General features: G+C 39.7%; 1 protein-coding gene across 2 annotated transcripts in view; it reads left to right on the forward strand.

The window, feature by feature from the left end:
• Positions 1 to 20,578, forward strand: part of ARFGEF3 (ARFGEF family member 3) — a 128,570-nt gene extending 107,992 nt beyond the window's left edge. For both annotated transcript variants that reach the window (XM_070417769.1, XM_070417770.1), the window contains 9 exons: positions 1,431 to 1,575; positions 6,093 to 6,221; positions 8,383 to 8,559; positions 10,175 to 10,289; positions 10,985 to 11,087; positions 11,261 to 11,392; positions 12,652 to 12,773; positions 15,599 to 16,817; positions 18,446 to 20,578. In XM_070417769.1, the coding sequence (XP_070273870.1) occupies positions 1,431 to 1,575; positions 6,093 to 6,221; positions 8,383 to 8,559; positions 10,175 to 10,289; positions 10,985 to 11,087; positions 11,261 to 11,392; positions 12,652 to 12,773; positions 15,599 to 16,817; positions 18,446 to 18,637 (2,334 nt within the window). In that variant the 3' untranslated portion in view covers positions 18,638 to 20,578. The remainder of the gene's footprint in view (positions 1 to 1,430; positions 1,576 to 6,092; positions 6,222 to 8,382; positions 8,560 to 10,174; positions 10,290 to 10,984; positions 11,088 to 11,260; positions 11,393 to 12,651; positions 12,774 to 15,598; positions 16,818 to 18,445) is intronic.
• The last annotated feature ends 256 nt before the right edge of the window (positions 20,579 to 20,834 follow it).

The following is a 20,834-nucleotide window of genomic DNA, read 5'->3' on the forward strand; positions in this document are numbered from 1 at the left end:
GATCTCTGGCGCTTCTCATTTATTCTCAGATGAACTACCATCATCTCTGTATTTGTCAGCTATAGAGGGTGGAGTCATGAGGTCCTGGGAGATCTTCCTTATACACCAAAACGGGGAAAGTGCAGGTGCAGCCAGTAAAGAGAGACACAGAAAAAGTAAGAGGGATGTATTCAGTCAAGGGCTAGTAGGCAAGTCCAATAAAACATCACCTGTCAGTATGGGCAGTGACCTTAATTATGCTCAGTTCAATAACGCTCTGTCCTTACCCATGTCCAATGCCTGTGGAACAAGAGGACACGCTGTCCTTGAAGCCCTTCCTCCTCTGGGCTTCGGTGACACCTCTCTCAGATAGATTTTCTCCGGTCTTCTCAGCCGGTGTCCCCAAGGCCCCATGTGACATGATTCCAGCTCTCTTTCCACCTCAGATCCTCTCCTCTCACTCATTGTGCTCCAACCACTCTCCCCTTTTGCCCCTCACATCTGCTCCTCTGATTACACCCAGGGCTTTGCTGCTCTCTCTGCCCGGAATTTTTCTCCTCCTCAGATCTCTGTATGACACCCCTTATCTTCCAAATCTCACTGGAAGCATTGCTTGTCAGAGAAACCAGGCCTTTGGTATCTACCGACTCCCTGCCAACGTTCCCCATACACCATGGTCACTCTCTATAGTACCACCTGCCTAATGTTCTCTATAACATTTACGTCAGACATTTTATGAATGTCTGCAAAGATTCTTGTCTGTAAGACCCATAGGAAAGGAATTTTGTCTATCTTTCTCACAACTGTTTCCCTGGTTTCCAGAAACGATGGTCACACAGCAGGCAGGATTGTAATTTGTGAAGATATAAGGATCCTTGGCAGTTTGTTTCAGTAGCAGAGATCCCTAGGGGACCAGGCTCTAGTGGAGAGAAGGGAATAAAGAGCCCAGGGCAGTATCTTCCGTGGCTGACCTTGCCCAGAGTTTCCTCGTTTCCCCATTGCCCGCTGTGTCCTTGATGTGGGGTCACATGAGGGGGAATCGGAGTCTGGTATCTGATTTGCCTGCAGACTCTCTTCTCTGTGATGCCCATAGAACACCTCCTCCCATAGGCAAACATTCTTGACATGTGACATGGTTCCCTTAGTAGGTTCATACAAGTCTATAAAACTCATAGGCAATTGAGCTGCTGGAAAAGTAGTCATTGTGGTTTTTTCCTCTACCTTTTTGTTGCCATTGAATGCTACTTCATTTGCTTCCTGGGATAAATGCCTCCTGTGAGCTAGCTTATGAAGCCAAATCACAACCACTCAACTTTAAACCTTTCATCCAGTCGCACCTTTTCTGGTTTTCTCTCCCCTTTCTATAACTAGTATATAATTTTATTGTTCTTTAAAGCCCAGAGTGTAGCTTTTTCCAATATATAACTGAAATTTGGTATTTTTTTATTTAGTTATTGGCCAAAATCTACAAAATGCCGATGAAGCCAATATTCCTTAGTGGGCGACTTGCGAGCTTGCCTCGAAGACTTCAGGAGCAGTCGGCGAGCAGTGAGGATGGCATTGAGTCGGTCCTGTCTGATTTTGATGATGACACTGGTAAGTTCATCGGTTAGATTAAATCAGGTTATTGGCTGTGTCTGTATTCTCAAAAGCTTAAGCCATTAAGTAGCTTATAGATCTTGAATGATCATCCGTTTAGGTTGTTATTGTTTATGATTCTAACAAGTCTACCTGAAAGTTTCTATGGGTTCTCCAAAAACATTTCACAGTTGATGCCTCTATCTGAAACCAGTGCAGACTCTGCTAAATATAATTTCTAACTTTGACTCTCTTGAATTTAGCACATTGGAATGTGGTTGCATTGGTACTTAAATTGACTGGTAATTGTCTTTAATTCCTTCTAGGAAACACGATCATTATATAATTACTTCCTGCAGGACTATTTGGTTAGAGACTGGGGAAATTAAGCCATTACTGAAGAGAGAATCTATTTGTGACTGGCGAAGCTAAAGACTCATTAAGAGAATAATTTTAAAGAATGTGTTCCAAGTTAGTGCCCATGTAATTTCCTGTGAATTGGAGTTCTGTCTAGTAACTTTGGTGTATTTTCAGACCGGCTACCTCATGCTCCAACTTGATGACCCTGTCCTGTTTCTAAATGTAGAAATGGAAATTATATCCTTAAAAAGGTCTGATATCTACAAATGGGTTATTTCAAACCCACACAAAAGACTTTTTAGGGGAGGCTTCTTAAATTTGCTTTTGTGTTTGTTTTACATTTTTCTCGTTTTATTTTTCTATTACAAATTCATTTATGGGGGTGGCTAGAAGATTTACAGTTTTCTATAGAGATTATAAAACCTCACTAGTTCAGGCTACTTATGAGAAAGAATTATAGGAATAACTAATGTAGAGAAAAATTAAAATACTGGGAATTGGCTACATGTTGCTTAATAGAGGTTTCATTTTAATGGTTAGATTAGCATTGTAAACCTCCAACTCAGACAATTGTAGGCAAAAGCTAATGTTGCTCATCTATAATACAGGTTTTAATACAGTATTCAGGGTGTCCCAAAAAATATATACACCCACTTTGAATAATTATAAAGGCAGTTTTTATTAAAATACATTTCTTTTTCAAAATTGAGCTATCAGCGTTAAAGTATTTATACATTTTGAGGGAGGAAACCCTTTATGTAACAGTGGACATTCCCTTCCATGTATGCAAATCATTAATCCATTTTTTTCTAGGCAGTCCATCTTCTTATGGATAAAGTTTAGCCAAGCATCCACATAAAGTTTCCTACAGTATAAATTTATTGAGCGTTTTAAAGTTATAATTATATAGGAAACATAGCTAAATCAGAGAAAGGAATAAAAGTAAAAGCTTTAAGTTAGTATTAACAATTCTAACCATTTATATATTCTGAGCTATTTCTCTAGTTTCCAAAGGCAAATAATTATTTTCCCCCCTATGGAGATTTCACAGACATATATAAAACTAGACAGAGTGGTATAGTGAACCTTCATATATCTATCACCCAGCTTCAAGTATAAGCTTATAGTCAACCTCATATAAGGTAAACACATGCACATGCTCATTCTCCATGTCCCTCACTCCCTACCCACTTCCTCCTTCCTATATTATTTTAAAGCAAACCTGAGACATTAGTATGTGTTCTTTAGAGATAACAACCATAAAGTTATTATCACACCTAAAAATTAACAATCACTCTTTACTAACATCAAATATCTATTATGTAAAATTTTCCAATGTCAGTTAATTTTTAGGATTCACATAAGATCCATACTATATGTTTAGCTGACATGTCTCTTAAATCCTTTTCAATCTATAGATTTCTTCTCCAACTTTGTTTAACCCCTTTTCAATTTATTTGCTGAAGAAGTGAGGTACTTTGTCCTGTAGAGTTTTCCATTTGGATTTTATTAGTTGCACCCCCCATAGTGCTGTGTAACATGTTCTTTTGTCCTCTGAATTTCCTATAAATTAGCTTGTCCACACCTGCTCTTATAGGATGGGGCAAGAGTAGGTTTACAGTTGTTCATATGGAAAATAATGCAATCCTATATAATAAAAGCCTAATATGCAAATCGACCGAACAGCAGAATGACCGGTCGCTATGACACTCACTGACCACCAGGGGACAGACGCTCAACGCAGGAGCTTCCCCCAACCCGCAGGCCCCAGGCCAGCCAAGGCGGGTGCCCTGCCGGTTGCCCCACAGATTGGCCCTGATCACGGGCCAGGCCTAGGGACCCTACCCATGCATGAATTTCATGCACTGGGCCTCTAGTAATAAATAAATAATACAAGAATAAACTCCATGTTTCACGTACTCACAACTGTAAACCTATTTTTGCCCCACCCTGTATTTTGAAGTTCATAAGAATTTCTTATCACCTAGTTTTATTATATTTATTGTCCATGATTTTGGTTTTGCCTCCTATTAACAGGGATATTTAAAACTGGGTAAATAGGTTTTTTTAATGGAAACATTTTTTAAATATGTTTTTATTGATTTCAAAGAGAGGAAGTGGGGGAGAGAGAGAGAGAAACATCAATGATGAGAGAGAATCCATTGACTGGCTGCCTCCTCCACGCCCCCTAGCTGGGGTTCAAGCCCTTCACTGGAATAAACCTGGGACCCTTCAGTCCACAGGCCAATGCTCTACCCACTGAGCCAAACCAGCTAGGGCAATAGAAACATTTTTAAAGTGCCATCTTCTGATGTAGTTTTATTTTGTAGGAAAATTTGAAGTACTGAAATTAAAATGTAGAGTGGGCTGTTTTTTATATTCTACTATAGTCCTTTTCTGCACAGTTTTCTGAGCTATAGGTCCACATATTTCCAGACAGTGATGTGCAGAAATGTTGGTTCATACAGTGCTTGCATAAATAACAGAACTAAAATTATTTGGATCTAGTAAAAAGGATTTCATGTTTTTTCTCTCACCTAGTAATGAGCAGCACTATGAGTTAGTATGTTATTTTAAAAATGAAACTCTGAGAAGAGAAGAAAGAGGAGAGTTGTATACTGAGGGCAGATGAACCTACTGACACTGGGAGCATCATTTTCCCAGCTATGAGTAATATACACAGTGATTTGTATGTACACAGGATTGAGAGGATGCCGGAATTGCAAACTGCCATGTGGACAGGTAAATTTAAAATAATTTATAGATTACAAAAAAAAGAAACCAAAGATGAATGACCTTTGGAAAAAATGGGGCACTAAGAAGAGCAAAGATAGACTAGCACAAGCAACAAGGGAAAAAGCACAGATAACTTAGACTTCAAAATTGAAAACTTTTGTACATCAAAGGACATTATCAAGAAAGTGAAAAGACAACCTAAAGAATGGGAGCACATATTTGTACATCATATATCTGGTATGGTTTTAATATCCAGAATATATAAATAATTCCTAAAATTCAACAACAAAAAGATAACCTACTGTAAAAATGAGCAAGGAACATGAATAGCTATTTCTCAAAAAAAAAAAAAAAAGATATACAGATGGCCTGTAAGTATCAGTAAGTACATGAAAAGAGGCCCAATAATACTAGTCATTAGAAAAATGTAAATCAAAATCATGATGAAATACTAGTTATACCTCCTAGGTTGGCTATAGGTTAAAAAAACAAAAACAGAAAATAAGTGTAAGCAAGGATGTGGAGAAGTTGGAACCCTCATGGGAATGTAAAATGGTACAGTTTTTATGGAAAACAATTTGGTAGTTCTCCAAAACACTAAATAAAATTACCATAGAAAGCCACTCTTCAAGAAAGGAGGGACTCAAACATATTCTCCAGTGTTCATTGCAGCCTTATTCACAATAACCAAAATGTAGAAACAACACGTGTCCAACATGCTGGACAAAATGTGGTGTATACATACAATGGAATATTATTTATCCATAAAAAGTAACGAAATTCTGATACCTGCTACAACATGGATGTGCCTTGAAAGTGTTATGCTAAGTGAAATAAGCCAGACACAAAAACAGCAAATATTTTCTGATTCCACTTACACAAAATATCCAAAGGAGGCAAAAGAGAGACAGAAGGTAGATCAGAGGTTACCGGAGGTGTTGGAGTGAGGAGAGAATGGAGAGTTATTGCTTAATAATTATAGAAAGTTTATGTTTAAGATGATGAAAATAGATAAGCAGTGATCGTTGTACAACACTATGCATTTCATTGATACCACTGAATTGTACACACAAACATGGTTAGGATGGCATTTTTATGTATATCTTAAAATAATATTTTAATTTTGACTAAGGTGATAGAACTAAAAGGCCATTATATTATTTTGCTATCAATAACTCCCAAGAAATATGATAATCATTTCATATAGAACTTACAAACCACATGTTGAGGAAGAAATTTGAGTGTTCTTTTTTCTTTGACTTTGTCAGAATATGTAAATTATAATCTGTCCATATATAGACCCTGAGGGCTGCCTTACTGGGGGCTGCCTCCCATCCAGAGAGCACATGGCAGTAGGGACCTCCTTTACCTACTTGACCTTGCAGTGATTCTGCATCCTGTTTAACCAAATGTCACAGAGGTCTGGTTTTGCGTTCCAGGTCTGATAGAAGTCTGGATCATCCTGCTGGAGCAGCTAACAGCAGCTGTGTCCAACTGCCCACGGCAGCACCAGCCACCAACCTTGGATTTGCTCTTCGAGCTGTTGAGAGATGTCACCAAAACACCTGGTAAATATTTCTATGTCTATCATTTGGGGCAGGTGTCATACATATAATGTTTACCAGAAAGGCCCTACCTATTTTACTGCTGTAACCCTAGACAGCATAATAGATGCTCAATAAGTATTTATGGAATAGCTATGATGTTTAGAATATGTCCTATGATTATTTACAATTCTTCCTACCAGTCCATTTACAAATAATGTGTGGTGGCCAGTAAGTTGAATATGTTGGAGCCACACAATAATCAGGCTGTGGTATCGATGTCTCCGTGAGTGAGCTGGCTTTACTCTGTTTCATAATCCCAGCCTTGTATCTCACATGTTATTGGCCCCAGAGCGGTCAATAGGGTTCACAGTGTCTCCCACTGACATAACCAAACCTTTCAAACGTATATGCGGTATTAAGACAGCAACATCTTGATTGTATAAAGGTCAGAGGAAATTAAATTTGTAAAATGACACTTAGTGATCACCGAGTACCCTGATAGTAGAGGGAAAAATGTCCCTTAGAAATGTATTTCTTATTCTGAGTTAAGGTTAATATATACACTTATCCAAATTTTCCTAAGATTAAAGAAATTTTTATAGATTTAGTTTTCACTAACAGAATCGAAACCACTAGTTTATAGTAAGAAGAGAGGTTTTGTATTCAATATAAATAGATGAAGACTTGATAATTGATACTGTTTTAAAATCTATTGCAAACTTTATATTGGAATTTTTCCCCAGAAAATCATAATAGCTACTCTCACATGTTAAAGTGTTAAATGCCAAAATAAACAGGTATTTTACAGAATGAATTATATGCCACTGCCTCTAAATCTTTTATTGGTCATTACCATTTTCTGCTTTCACATTTAGTGCTACTAAGTGTGTGAATTTAACCCAGTAATTCTACTCCTAGAAATCTATCATCAAAGGAAATTAACGGTAATGAAGACAAATATATATATATATATATATATATATATATATATGCTAAAACATCTTAAATACAAAAAATATATATATAAACACCTAAATCTGTTAAATTAAGTATGGGAAAAGCATATAAATATTCTATAGACGTGAAAATGAATATTTGTGAATAATATTTAATGACATGAATAATTGTTTATAAGGCATTACATTAAAATATATATACACATATACAATATGGAGTATAATTTCAACTTTATGAAATTTTATACATTTATAAATATACACACACACTTTCAAAATGTACTTTTTTCTTTGTATTCTCATGTGTTTTCTGTGTTGATTATAAAAAGGATGCCTCATTTTTGTAAGCAGAATTTTTAAAATTCATCTTTCTTACAAAGATTTTCATTATGGCATTGACTATAAACACTTGGGTTGCGGGAAACGAGTTAAGTCGGCTCGCGTGAATTGCGCGTACTCCGAGGGAGCCGTCTTAAACTCGGTTCATATAGATTTGCGGTGGAGTGCGGGAAACGTGTAAACTCGGGCCGATTGTAACTGCGTGTTACCAAATATTTCATTTCAATCGAACCCATACTTCAAAAGATATAGGCATTTTAACGCGCCATCTTATATTTTGGCGGGAAATTCACCCGCAACCCAAGTGTAAAGCAAAATAGAGAAACGCTACAATGTCCATTTTAAGGGAATGGATAAGTAAACTGTTGCATAAACATACAATGGAATAATAGTATGTGGCAATAAAAATGAGGATTACATAAGTTTGTTGACACAGAATGATCTCTAGCACATATTGTTAAGAGCAAAAATTCAACATGTAGACCAAGATTTACATTTTCCTATTTATATAAAAGTAATAAATAAGAAATACAACTCTGTTTCTCTGTTTCATATATATATATACACACTTACATTTTAAGGGTATTTTCTTATATGCATGTACTAGTATGTATCTGTATGTTTCCATCTGGGGACTAAGTAGTTGATCAAGTGATTATTGGAATTCATGTATTACTTGCATAACTAAAATCATGCAGAAACAAAAAAGAAAAACGCCATTGGAGATCTGTATTCCCTAATCAGTGGTAAACTGTTTTTTCCTGCACTTTCTCAGAGAATGGGGCGCTCCCTCAGAAGAGGTCATCAATGCCAAGATGGCAAAAAGCTTCCCTTTTTAGAAGAGAGTTGCTGGAGTCACGATTCTGATGCTGACTTTTCTTTTTCAGGACCAGGGTTTGGTATCTATGCAGTTGTTCATCTTCTCCTTCCTGTGATGTCCCTTTGGCTCCGCCGTAGCCATAAAGACCATTCTTACTGGGATGTGGCCTCGGCTAACTTCAAGCATGCCATCGGTCTGTCCTGTGAGCTGGTGGTGGAGCACATTCAGAGCTTTATACACTCAGGTATCTGGCGCCCGAGCAGTTCACATGGCATGTTTCATTAGCAGGCAGCAACATTGTCTATAAGAGCTTACTAAATCCCTAATGCAAATACCAGTGCATGGTTTTTGTCCTGGGAATTATTAACATAGAATTACATGGTCAAGACCAGCCTTCTAATAGTTAATGGTCAAAAAGAAATTGTTACCTAACAGAGAGACAAATGGCAGGGGATGGGGTTTTAGAGAGCAACCAAAGGACTTGTATGCATGCATATTAGCATAACCAATGGACACAGACACTGGGGCAGTGGGGCGTCAAGTGGGGAAAAAGGAGACATATATAAAACTTTGGACAATAAATTAATTTAAAAAATGATCTAACAGAATACTTAAAATATATGTGCGACCGAAAGTAAGATACCTAATAAGGTCTAGGATATCTGTGCATTAGGAGAGGGGAGGCAAGTTCAAGTATATAATATATTTAAAAGGGAGAAATATCCCTGCAGCCTGGGGGTTGCATTCTACTGTCCTGCTTCATCTGGGGTGGCTAAGTGAAGGAGGCAGGGTTTTAGAAAAGGCTGAAATTATGGGCAAGAAGTTGCTTAACAGGTTAAGGGGTGAAGATAAGGTTCTTTATATCTGTGGAACTTTGAAAAAAGACTTGGAAGTGTGGGGTATGTGGAAGTCCGGGTAGAGAGGGAGCCAGACACAGGGGAGATCTGACTGCCATGGTACCAGTGGGCAACATTCTTGCTCATGACTCTTGTATGGGAAGATCTGGAAATTTGAGAGGAGGAATGTCGCTGCTAGCTCTAGAGGTTGCAAAGAAAAGGGAAAGGCATGCAGAAGTATAAAGGAAGAGGTGTGAGAGGCTCCCCTCTAAGGAGGGGTTAGAGAAATTAATGAGAACTTGACCCCAAGGGAGAGTCAAAAAGCAAAGGTAAGAAGTAGGTTCTCTACTAAGCTTAGCAGAAAGATTTACCCTTTTGGGGGAAGGGGGGACCTAATTGAGAAAGAAAAGAAGTGGGTGTTTGCACATGTAGGCTGACAAGTGGATCCCTAGGGGTAGATGTTCCTGACCAGCTGCTTTGTTCAGTATGGGGCCCTTGAGGATTCTACTAAAAACTGCTTCTGTGGCCTCACAAGGACTTTGAGAAGAATACTGATGTGTTCCTTGACCTGGGCAAACAGAATGTGATTTTTGGAAGTCTTATTTTCTTTAGCCTGGGGGTAGTATGGAGACCAGACTCAGTGGGTTCAGGGAGTGGTAGGATGAGAGATTTTGTTGATTTCCAATAGCTTTTAATCCAATTTAATTCTATCAGCAGTAAGGAAAGTATGTTTCATCTCTCCCCCGCCCCCCACCACCACCTTTTCAAGAATTTAAATGTTTTACTAGCTAGTATTCAGGCTATATATTATATTCTACTTAAGTAAATAAATGATATACTTAACTATGAAAAATGTTCTTGAGCACATAAAAGTGAACCACATATTTTATCTTGATAAATCAAAAATGGATATTATATATTTTCATCACAGATATTTATTTTCTTATCACTCAGACTTCCCTCCTGTGCAGCACCTTCTTTTGCAATAGTGTTGAGTGAAACTTGCTGTGCTTCTTCCTACAGACATTAGGTATGAGAGCATGATCAACACCATGCTGAAGGACCTCTTCGAGTTACTGGTAGCCTGTGTGGCCAAGCCCACGGAAACCATCTCCAGAGTGGGCTGCTCCTGTATTAGGTGAGAAAAGGGTTCCTTGACTCTCTATGAAACTGGAGTTTTTATTATGAAATCCAAGGGAATTAAATTATCCTTTGTGGTAACAATCTACTTTTTAGATTGTTTTTTATAAAAATAACTCTATGCTAATATTTCTGTGTTCAGTTGGCAAATATTTATTGTGTAGGCATTACACAGTGCCCTGCCCTCAAGGAGCAGAGAGCCTATGAAGAATCATCACAGTAAGGAGTAACTATAAATGCTGAGAAAGGACAGCAGTCAGGTGGTCAACAGGGCTTTTAGGAATGATACTTGATCAGATCAGGACTTTGCAGGCAGGAGAATAGCATGAACAAATACATGGAGATAAGAATTACAAGTGACAAAAGGGGTTTTTATTTCATTTTGTTATTGGTAACGGAGTAGTATGGACAATAGGGCTAGACAGAAAAATTAGTACAGAATGTATACAGTCTTGCATGCAAGCCTAAGTGTAAACATTGGCCTGTTTGGAATGGGGATCCATTGATATTTTTACATTAAAATGGTTTGGGAAGTAGTAGTAGTAGGACCATGAAACACCAGATGGACTGAAGCAAGAGTGATGGGACAGCAAAACCTGTAAGGACACTGTGGAACAAATGTGCGTCTGTAAGGGTCTAAGCTATGCAGCAGTAAAATGTATGGATTTAAGACGTCTTGGTTTCTTCTGGCAGGTACGTTCTCGTGACAGCAGGCCCCGTGTTCACGGAAGAAATGTGGAGGCTGGCCTGCTGTGCCCTGCAGGACGCGTTCTCTGCCACACTCAAGCCCGTGAAGGTAAGATGCTGAGAGAGAACCAGAGCAGGGTCCAGTCCTCCATAGTTCCCTGCCGAGTTGGCCACCTGGATTCTGCCGTCCTCATAGCAGGCAGCCTCAGACCTAGTGACAGTGTCAGACCCTACTGCCATCAACCCCGAGACACCCGGTGAATGACTGCTGTTTCTCCCTAGGATCTGCTGGGCTGCTTCCACAGCAGCACCGAGGGCTTCGGTGGGGAAGGCTGCCAGGTGAGGGTGGCAGCCCCCTCCTCCTCCCCCAGTGCCGAGGCCGAGTACTGGCGCATCCGAGCCATGGCTCAGCAGGTAAGGGCTGGGCCTTTTGATCCCAGCGGCGCTAGAAGCTTGACACATTGCTGGGAGTCCCCAGCTGCCTTTCACTCCCTTAGGGACCTTTACCTTTTGCCAGTACAGTTCTTTACCAGGAATGACTTGAATCCAATTGATAGCGTGATGTTCCTCCCCATCATCTCTTGTTTGTTGCATCCCCTAGAGCCCTGGGCAAATAGGTATTCAGACTGCTTCTAAGTATTTGCTGAAATATTTTTGTCACTGCTAGACTGTAAGCACCTAAGGATGGCACACTTATTTGATATTTTTCTCTTCTCCCATACAGAGGACAGGGCTTAACATTTACAAGTTTCTTAATAGAGTTGAATGTAACTGATCAGTAAAGTTAAACTGTCCTTACCCTTGCAGGTTTCACCATGTACTTTTTCTTCGGGCACATGTCAAAAGTTATAATACTAGAGAAGCCAAAGAGGCGGCTTCTCTAAATATAAAGCCATGACACCTAGCTAGCTAAAGAATGTCCCCAGGTGCATACAGTAAGAAGTGAAAATGGCCATGGAATCCTATTCTGAAATAGAACCTTCATGGAGAACAGCCAAGACCATTTAGTGAATCTTTTACTTCTTAATTATTTCTTTCTTCTTCAGTCCCAAACCTTCCTCCTATATTCACTCTTCACATAACCCAGTAATCTGATAATGCTTACAAAATTTGGAAAGAAAAAGTTCGTTAAAATACTCATATTTTCAAAGGGAAGTAGGTTAAGTCATGTAAAATGAAATCACGTGGGTCAAAATGTAGGATGTGGTTACCCTTCTCTTAGTCACTTCTCCTATCGGGACTAACGATGTGGCCACACTGCTCTACTAGACAGCAAGAGAAGTCCCAACTTTTTTTTTTTGGATTGGATAGAATAAGGTACCAAACAGATGTCACAATCAGAGAAGATCTTTTCCAAACATCACCTCCCTTTATTTACTTTTAATTAATATTAAACATCAGTGCCAGCTCTTTGGAGAGTGTTGAATTATCACATGCTAGAAGTAGTAGTGTTATTAGTGTCAGCAGCTAACATTTATTGAATATTTGCTATTCTTATCTAATGTTTTTCCCATGTAATACACATGTACTAATTTATTTAATTCTCTTGACAAATATACCTGGTAGGAAACCATTATCAACCTCATTTCATAGGTGAGAAAATGAGGAGAGAGAAAAGCAACTTGCCAGCTAATCTCTTGAGTCAGGTGGATCTCTGAACTGTACCCATACAGGTGTTTATGTTGGACACCCAGTGCTCACCAAAGACTCCTAACACCTTCGACCATGCCCAGTCCTGTCAGCTCATTATTGAACTGCCTCCTGATGAAAAGCCAAACGGACACACCAAGAAAAGGTAAGCAGCGAAGCTTAAACACTTAAAGTCTTATAAATAGCAAGGACTGGGTCTAAAGGAACTTTCCTAATTATAATCCAAGTTTTCTCTAAGAATACGGAAATATTTGCAGAGTCATTTAACAAATGCTTTCATACCAGATTGTTAGCCTTTTAACTTTCCCACATTTCAGATTTGCTAGGGCTGCCACAGTGGGGTAGCTTAAGCAACAGAAATTGGAGTTGGAGACTGAGGTGTCCCCAGGCTTGGTTTTTTTCTAGGTTTCTAGATGGATGTTTCCTCTCTGTACCTGCCTGTGTCCTAATCTCCCTTTCTTATAAGGATGCCAGTCCTAGTGGATTAGGGTCCCCACTAATGACTTCATCTCTTAACCCCGTGGTCGGCAAACTGCGGCTCGCAAGCCACAAGCGGCTCTTTGGCCCCTTGAGTGTGGCTCTTCCTAAGCCTTAGGAGTACCCTAATTAAGTTAACAATGTACCTACCTATATAGTTTAAAAAATTTGGCTCTCAAAAGAAATTTCAATCGTTGTACTGTTGATATTTGGCTCTGTTGACTAATGAGTTTGCCGACCACTGTCTTAATTATTTATTTAAAGACCTTTCTCCAAAGATAGTCACATTCTGAGGTACTGCGGGTTAGGATTCAACATTTGAATTTGGGGACACATTTCTGTGTATCTATAGCATCATACATATAACTAATTTTGAGGTGTGATTCATATTGTGTCAGTGAGAAATACATAAAGTTCTTAATGAGAAACACAGCTGTCAGGAGACAAAAAAATACGTGTGGCCCTGCCACAAGAACCTTGATCTTTTTAAATACAGGCACTGCTCGGAGATCTTACAGGTTTGGTTCCACACCACTGCAATAAAGCAAGTAGCACAAAAGAAAAACAAAACAAAACAGCAAGGCATAATTATTTCGCTGGTGGAGGATCTTGCCTCCATTTTGTTAAAAATCATAACATCTATGAAGTGCAATAAAATGAGGAGTGCCTGTACTACCATCCTGCTTAAAGGCAACTACTAAAGTTTTCCCATTTAAACTTCCAACAAACTGCAAGTGATGCTGATAAATATTTGAGCACAATATGTGAAGGATAGTGGCTAGATCAGCCGGCACGTTTGAAATGAATAAAACTAAAAAAAAAAAGACCGTACCCTTTTATGTCATGATGTTTACTTTGAATTTATATTAGTTCACACAAACACTGCATCCATGCTTTTGTTCCGGCCCTCCGGTCCAGTTTAAGAACCCATTGTGGCCCTCGAGTCAAAAAGTTTGCCCACCCCTGGGCTAGATCTTGCCACTGCCATTCATCTCTGAGGAGACATTCAGAGAGGCTGAGCCACTTCTCCCAAGTGGTTGAGCAGAATCAAAACTAGTTCTATTTTAGGGAGAGTGTGTGATTTTTCCAAAAGTTAGATGCTTAGTACAGCAGTTAAGTGTGTGGTACCTACAAAATATAACTATGACCCTGTCACCCCCCCTTCAGAAATAGAGCTTTACCAATATCCCACATGCTTCTCTCCAATTCTATGCCCAGTTTCCCGCTATTGCCAGTTACTCATTTTTCAAGTATTTTACTAGTAAATCAAATATAACAATATGTTAAAAAGGATCATACACCACTATCCAGCAAAATTCATTTCAGGATGGTTCTGAAATGAACTATGGTTCAACATCCGCAAATCAATGTGACATACCACATTAACAGAATACAAATCATGATCTGTTCAGTAGATTTAGAAAAAGCATTTTATAAGATACAAGATCCATTTATAAAAACTTTAGATAAAATGGGTTCAGAAGGATAGTACCTCAACATAATCAAGTCCATATATTACAAACCCACAGCTAACATCATCCTCAATGGTGCGAAACTTAAAGCTCTTCCTCTAAGATCAGGAATAAGACAAGGATGCCCACTCTTGCCACTCTATTCAACATAGTACTGGAAGTCCTAGCCACAGCAACCAAAGTAAAATAAATAAAAAGCATCCAAATTAGAAAGGAAGAAATAAAACTGTCACTATTTGCTAATGCAATGATTTTATATACAGAAAGCCCTAAAGACTATCAGAAAAGAAAGCTATCAGAAAGAGAAATGAAGTGAACAAGCTCATTTACAAACATACCAAAAAGAATAAAATACCTAGGAATAAACTTAACAAAGGAGGTGAAAGACCTATATTCTGAAAACTGCAAGATATTGTTTAAAAAAATCGAAGGAGATACAAAGAAATAGATATTCCATGTTCATATTACTTAAAGCAATCTACAGATTCAATACAATCCCTATTAAAATCTCAATGGCATTTTTCACAGAAGTAGAATGAAAATGTTTGGCTCTCCTCTATGTTTACATATATGCATCTAAAGCATTAACAGTTAAACTGTTTTGGTCCTTAGAAAGCTAAACTTCAATAAGATTGCTAAAAATATTGGGTTTAAGAAAAAATCCAGTTAAAATTAATAAAACTCAACAGAAACTATTACTTTTTTATTTGATAGGTTAATTACTCAGATATAAAATGTGTCCTATCTCATAATTATGCCTATATAAACCAGTTGCTATAAAACTCTTGTATTATTTTTCTAAGGCTTGTAGATAATTAGTGTCATAACTTAAAAAGTGTCAGGAATTCCAGTTATTATGATTAAAATGGTTATTGTGTAATGCCCTTCTTTTAAAGAAGGCATTAAAATGCAAGTAATTTAGTTTGTGATTTTGCATGTGTCATTCTGAAATGTGTGATGCTTTTAAAATATCATACAAGGCAGGAGGTTACTCATCAGTCCCCTCTCTTTCCATTGGCAGCGTCTCTTTCAGGGAAATTGTGGTGAGCTTACTGTCTCATCAAGTGTTGCTCCAGAACCTGTATGACATCTTGTTGGAAGAGTTTGTCAAAGGCCCCTCTCCTGGAGAGGAGAAGACCATCCAAGTGCCGGACGCCAAGCTGGCCGGCTTCCTCCGGTACATCTCCATGCAGAACCTGGCGGTCATCTTCGACCTGCTGCTGGACTCCTACCGGACAGCCAGGGAGTTCGACACCAGCCCGGGCCTGAAGTGCCTGCTGAAGAAAGTGTCGGGCATTGGAGGCGCCGCCAACCTCTACCGCCAGTCGGCCATGAGCTTTAACATCTACTTCCACGCGCTGGTCTGTGCCGTGCTCACCAACCAGGAACCCATCACCGCCGAGCAGGTGAAGAGAGTCCTTTTCGAGGACGACGAGAGGAGCTCAGACTCCTCCCAGCAGTGCTCCTCGGAGGACGAGGACATCTTCGAGGAGACGGCCCAGGTGAGCCCCCCCAGGGGCAGGGAGAAGAGGCAGTGGCGGGCCCGCCTGCCCTCGCTGAGCGTGCAGCCCGTCAGCAACGCCGACTGGGTGTGGCTGGTCAAGCGGCTTCACAAGCTGTGCATGGAGCTGTGCAACCACTACATCCAGATGCACCTGGACCTGGAGAGCAGCCTGGAGGAGGCGCCCGTCCTCCGGAGCGACCCGTGCTTCATCCTGCCCTCCTTCCAGTCCGAGTCCTCCACCCCGTCCACCGGCGGCTTCTCGGGGAAGGACACGCCCTCCGAGGACGACCGCAGTCAGGTGCGGGACCACGGGGGCGAGTCCCCGAGCCTGCGGGCGGGCAGCGGGGAGACGCTGATGCTGCCCCCCAGCCCCAAGGTGGAGAAGAAGGACCCCGGCAGGAAGAAGGAGTGGTGGGAGAGCGCGGGCAACAAAATCTACAGCATGGCGGCCGACAGAACCATCTCCAAGCTGATGACGGAGTACAAGAAGAGGAAGCAGCAGCACAACCTGCCCTCCTTCCCCAAAGAGGTCAAAGTGGACAAGAAGGGCGAGGCCCTGGGCCCCAGGGGCCCGGACTCGCCGCTGCTGCAGCGGCCCCAGCACCTGGTGGACCAAGGGCAGATGCGGCACTCCTTCAGCGCAGGCCCCGAGCTGCTGCGGGAGAAGAGGCCCCGCTCTGGCTCCACCGGGAGCTCCCTGAGTGTGTCCATGAGGGACGCCGAGGCGCAGATCCAGGTGGGTCCCTGCAGGGCAGACAGTGCGGGGCGGACTGCCCCAGCAGTGCCGGAGGCTGGGCTTCTAACCATGCACACGCCCCCTCACAGGGCACTCCCACACTGTCCAAGATTTGAGGGACACCAGTAAGCGACCTAGTCTCCCTCCAAAGGCAGAGGATGGGCCGAGACTAAGACCGGGATCTGCCTGTATCAGTGATGTCAGTGTGAAACTGACATTTTATTACTAGAAAATTTAAGGAATTATGTTTATGGGTTATAACAGAGGTTACTGAGAAATAAGATGGAAGCTAAAACATATAAAATGGGTGTACTTCAGGCGAAGTGAAGTAAGCCAGTCAGAGAAAGACAAATACCACATGATCTCATTCATATGTGGAATATAATGAACAAAATAGATGCAGATACATAGAAGTATGCAACAGACTGTCAAATCTCAGAGGGAAGGCAGGTGGGAAGAGATCAACCAAAGAACTTGTATGCATCTATGCATAACCCATGGACACAGACAATAGTGTGGTGAAGGCCCGGGGTGGGCTAAAAGTGGGTAATGGAGGAAAAAAGACATATGTAATACTTTCAACAATGAAGTTTTTTTTAATGGGTGTACTTTAGCTGGTATGGAGTCCTGAGTTTATCATCTGAAGAAATTCCATAGTTAGGAAGAATAATATAAAGGAAAAAGGTGGTTATGCTGATGAATTGTTTTCATCTCAAGTTTTCCTAACCCATCCAGAGCACATAAAAATTCTCATTCTTCAGAGGGCTCTGAGTGCCTGTTCATTCATATATTTCATATTTGTAATTCCATCGTACATTTAAAAAATGAGCTTGAGAAGGAAACAGTGTTGGTACTGTTTTGTTCAATTTAAGAATAGATGAGATGGGGAGAAAACAAATAGAGGGTATCTGGAGTCGTAGAGAGCCCTTTAAAAACAATCCAATGTTTTCCTGAAATTGTGGACTCCTGCTAAGGGCATAATAAATTAGACAATCTTGGGCCCTAGGATCTCTCTCGTGAACCTATACAGAGATATATTCTTTGAATGAACATAAATTTAGAAATAGTATGAATCTCTTGTAAGATGTGTTATTTTCCACTAAAGTATCTTGAGTGCCGAACTCAACTTCATAATTCAGAATCCACAAAAATCATAGATTTGCAAAAGACCAAACTGTGATGTATGATGATTATTTAACAGATGACCTTCTTGACAAATAACATAACTTATTAATTGCTTTTCATGTCTTGGAGATTTGCTTATGATTTTAAAAGTTATCCTATATTAAAATAGAAATATTTCAAATTTTCTAGGCATTATAGTGACTGCTGATTAAAAGTGTTATATGTCCTATAGTAATCCCACTATGAAAAAGCAAGAGAGTTTTTAAAACTGAGGAGTAAATAAGATTTTTATAGTTTGTGAAAGCTGAAAATAAGGTATTCGTAATGTTAGATAAGTCTCTGTAAATATAAAGTTACAATGACAATTTATTAGTAAAGACTAATTTATTACAGCCTAAAGCCTGAGAAAACTCATTTGCAAATTGGCAGGGCTTAGCCACACCTGAGAGTTCAAATGAAACCACAGGAGAAAGCTGATGATTCTCTTAAATCCTTTCTCTTAGGCATGGACCAACATGGTGCTAACAGTTCTCAATCAGATTCAGATCCTTCCAGACCCGACCTTCACGGCCCTCCAGCCAGCGGTGTTCCCATGCATCAGCCAGCTGACCTGTCACGTAACGGACATCAGAGTTCGCCAGGCTGTGAGAGAGTGGCTCGGCAGAGTGGGCCGTGTCTATGACATCATCGTGTAGAAGACTCACATTGAAGGAATTCAGTAGCAAGGGTTAGAGTCTGCCTGCCAATCTCACTGACAGCATTTTCCCCACCACCAGCCCCACTGACACCAGTGTCTCAGAGAACCATCAGCTGCTCCCTAACTAATCGCATTGGGGCCATTCTGGATACTAAGGTTGTATCTAGGTGACAAATGATACTCTGATTTTGCACATTATTTCTCCATTCCTTGACACATTCCTAAATCGTGAAGTTTATTTCCCAGTGCTTTCGCCTGCAATGTTATCGCCATTTTCAAAGACCACTCCTTTGAAAACTACATTGATCCATTTGATTCTTTTTTTTAAAAAAAAAAAAAATGCAATTACTAAGAAAATATCTGCTGGTAAGTCAAGCTGATGTATAAACACGCATACACCTAGTACCAAACATTAGTCATTGGAGAAAGACTTATGTCATGATTGTGCATTTGGTGGAGAAGAAAACAGCTAGAAAGATATATTCATATTCTTAGGTGTCATAATCAAGAAAAGGATGATTTTCTCTGTCAAATATTCTAGAACATTTCAAAATTGTCCTAAGTTGTCAAGATTTTCTTGTTGGTACTCACCAACATCTTTGTATAAGGTACTGTTGTGCCTTTATTTCCCTATTTCTAATGGAAGAAAGTTATTTCCTGGCAGAGTTTTAAGTTGGTGTCATGGCAGCCTTTGACACCCAGTACCCAGTGACATTTGCTGATACAGATATTGCCAAGATTCAGAAGACTGACCAGTACCTGGCGGTCCCATTAGTCTTTGCTTTTGCTCCCAAGGCAGAAAAGAAAAGGGAAAGAAAAAATGGTGCCTTAGTCCCTTGTCGCACAGGCATTTCTATGCTCCACAGTTATCTCAACATAAGGTATAACATTTGGTTTTTAAGAAAACAAAACATTAAAATGCAACTCATTTGCTATCTACACCCTTGGAAAAAAGGAAGTGAGTTCTCTATTCAGCAAGCAGACTTCTCAGGGAAGGGGCAGGCAGTGGGGTAGGGAGACAGCTGGTGGGGTGGGAAAGGAGATTATGATGAAATCATTTTAATCCTCTGCTGTTATACAGCAACCATATGTAATTATGGTGTCAGTTACACAAGCTCTAGTCTCAGAAGAAAACGAAAGGAGAAGGGGACACAGGATGAAGTCTAGGAAATTTAGTTTTTCCATTTAAGATATTTCTCCTCTCTGGCAAGTACATTTACCTCATGTCTGAGGTCCTCTTATTCAGGCCAATATTTTAAGTGAGTATTTTTCTTAAATATTACTAGGAAATTAATCTGGAACCTTTATCTTATTATGTATTATATATTTAATATTTCTTAAATTATAATAATGAAGGAAACTCCTCAGCCAAGCTCATTCATATATATTCTAGTAGAGTTAGTTGTTATGACATACATTATAATTTTCCCAGCCCCTAAAAATGCATTCATAATTGTATGTGCCATCTTTAAAAGTAGAACATCAACTCTTCAATATTAAAATAAGGATTTGAAATTGACAACTTTACTCAGTGCTGGTATATGTAAACTTATCCACAAGGTCACCGGAAAGACAGCTGGTTTATTTAGGCAGTCTAAAAGCAGGAACTTTATCGTTCAGTATGCCACCTAAAAATCACCATGGAATCCAGAAGACATGTTTTTCAGTTCCAGAAAACACACTCTTTGCCTTCAGTTTTTACTCATTAGTTAATAATTTGAGTTTAGAAACAGATCAACTATTTGTAAAAAGCAATGAATTGTTGGGATAGCAATGAGCTGTGTTAGTGTTTCTGAATTTTTATATTTTGTAAGTAGAATTGAAAATCAGGTAGATACTTTTTTTAAACAAATACAGTACACCAGGGTTGTTCTGTTTCTTTTTATAGCTTATCTTAAGTTCAGCTCTCTTTTGTGCACCAGTGAGTACTATAAAATTTACTGGGGGTTGCCGGGGGAGGTGGGGAGGGAGGGAGGGTGCTTCAGTAGCGTACCAAATCAGAGTAATTATAAAAGGTTGTTACATATAAACATTTTGTAAAGTATGAAAATTCAAAGGAAGCCAGTCTCAATTTACCAATGCCATGGCCCAGAGTGTGTTCACTAATTACTTAGAAATCAGAATTCATTTTCCCACAGATTCTCTATTATGGGATCCAAGGCTAGTTTATGAAAATAGGTTTACCACATACTCTA

Source organism: Myotis yumanensis, unplaced genomic scaffold (assembly GCF_028538775.1).
Source record: "Myotis yumanensis isolate MYYU_CA2020_CCGP unplaced genomic scaffold, mMyoYum1.0.hap1 SCAF_6, whole genome shotgun sequence".
Taxonomy (NCBI): domain Eukaryota; kingdom Metazoa; phylum Chordata; class Mammalia; order Chiroptera; family Vespertilionidae; genus Myotis; species Myotis yumanensis.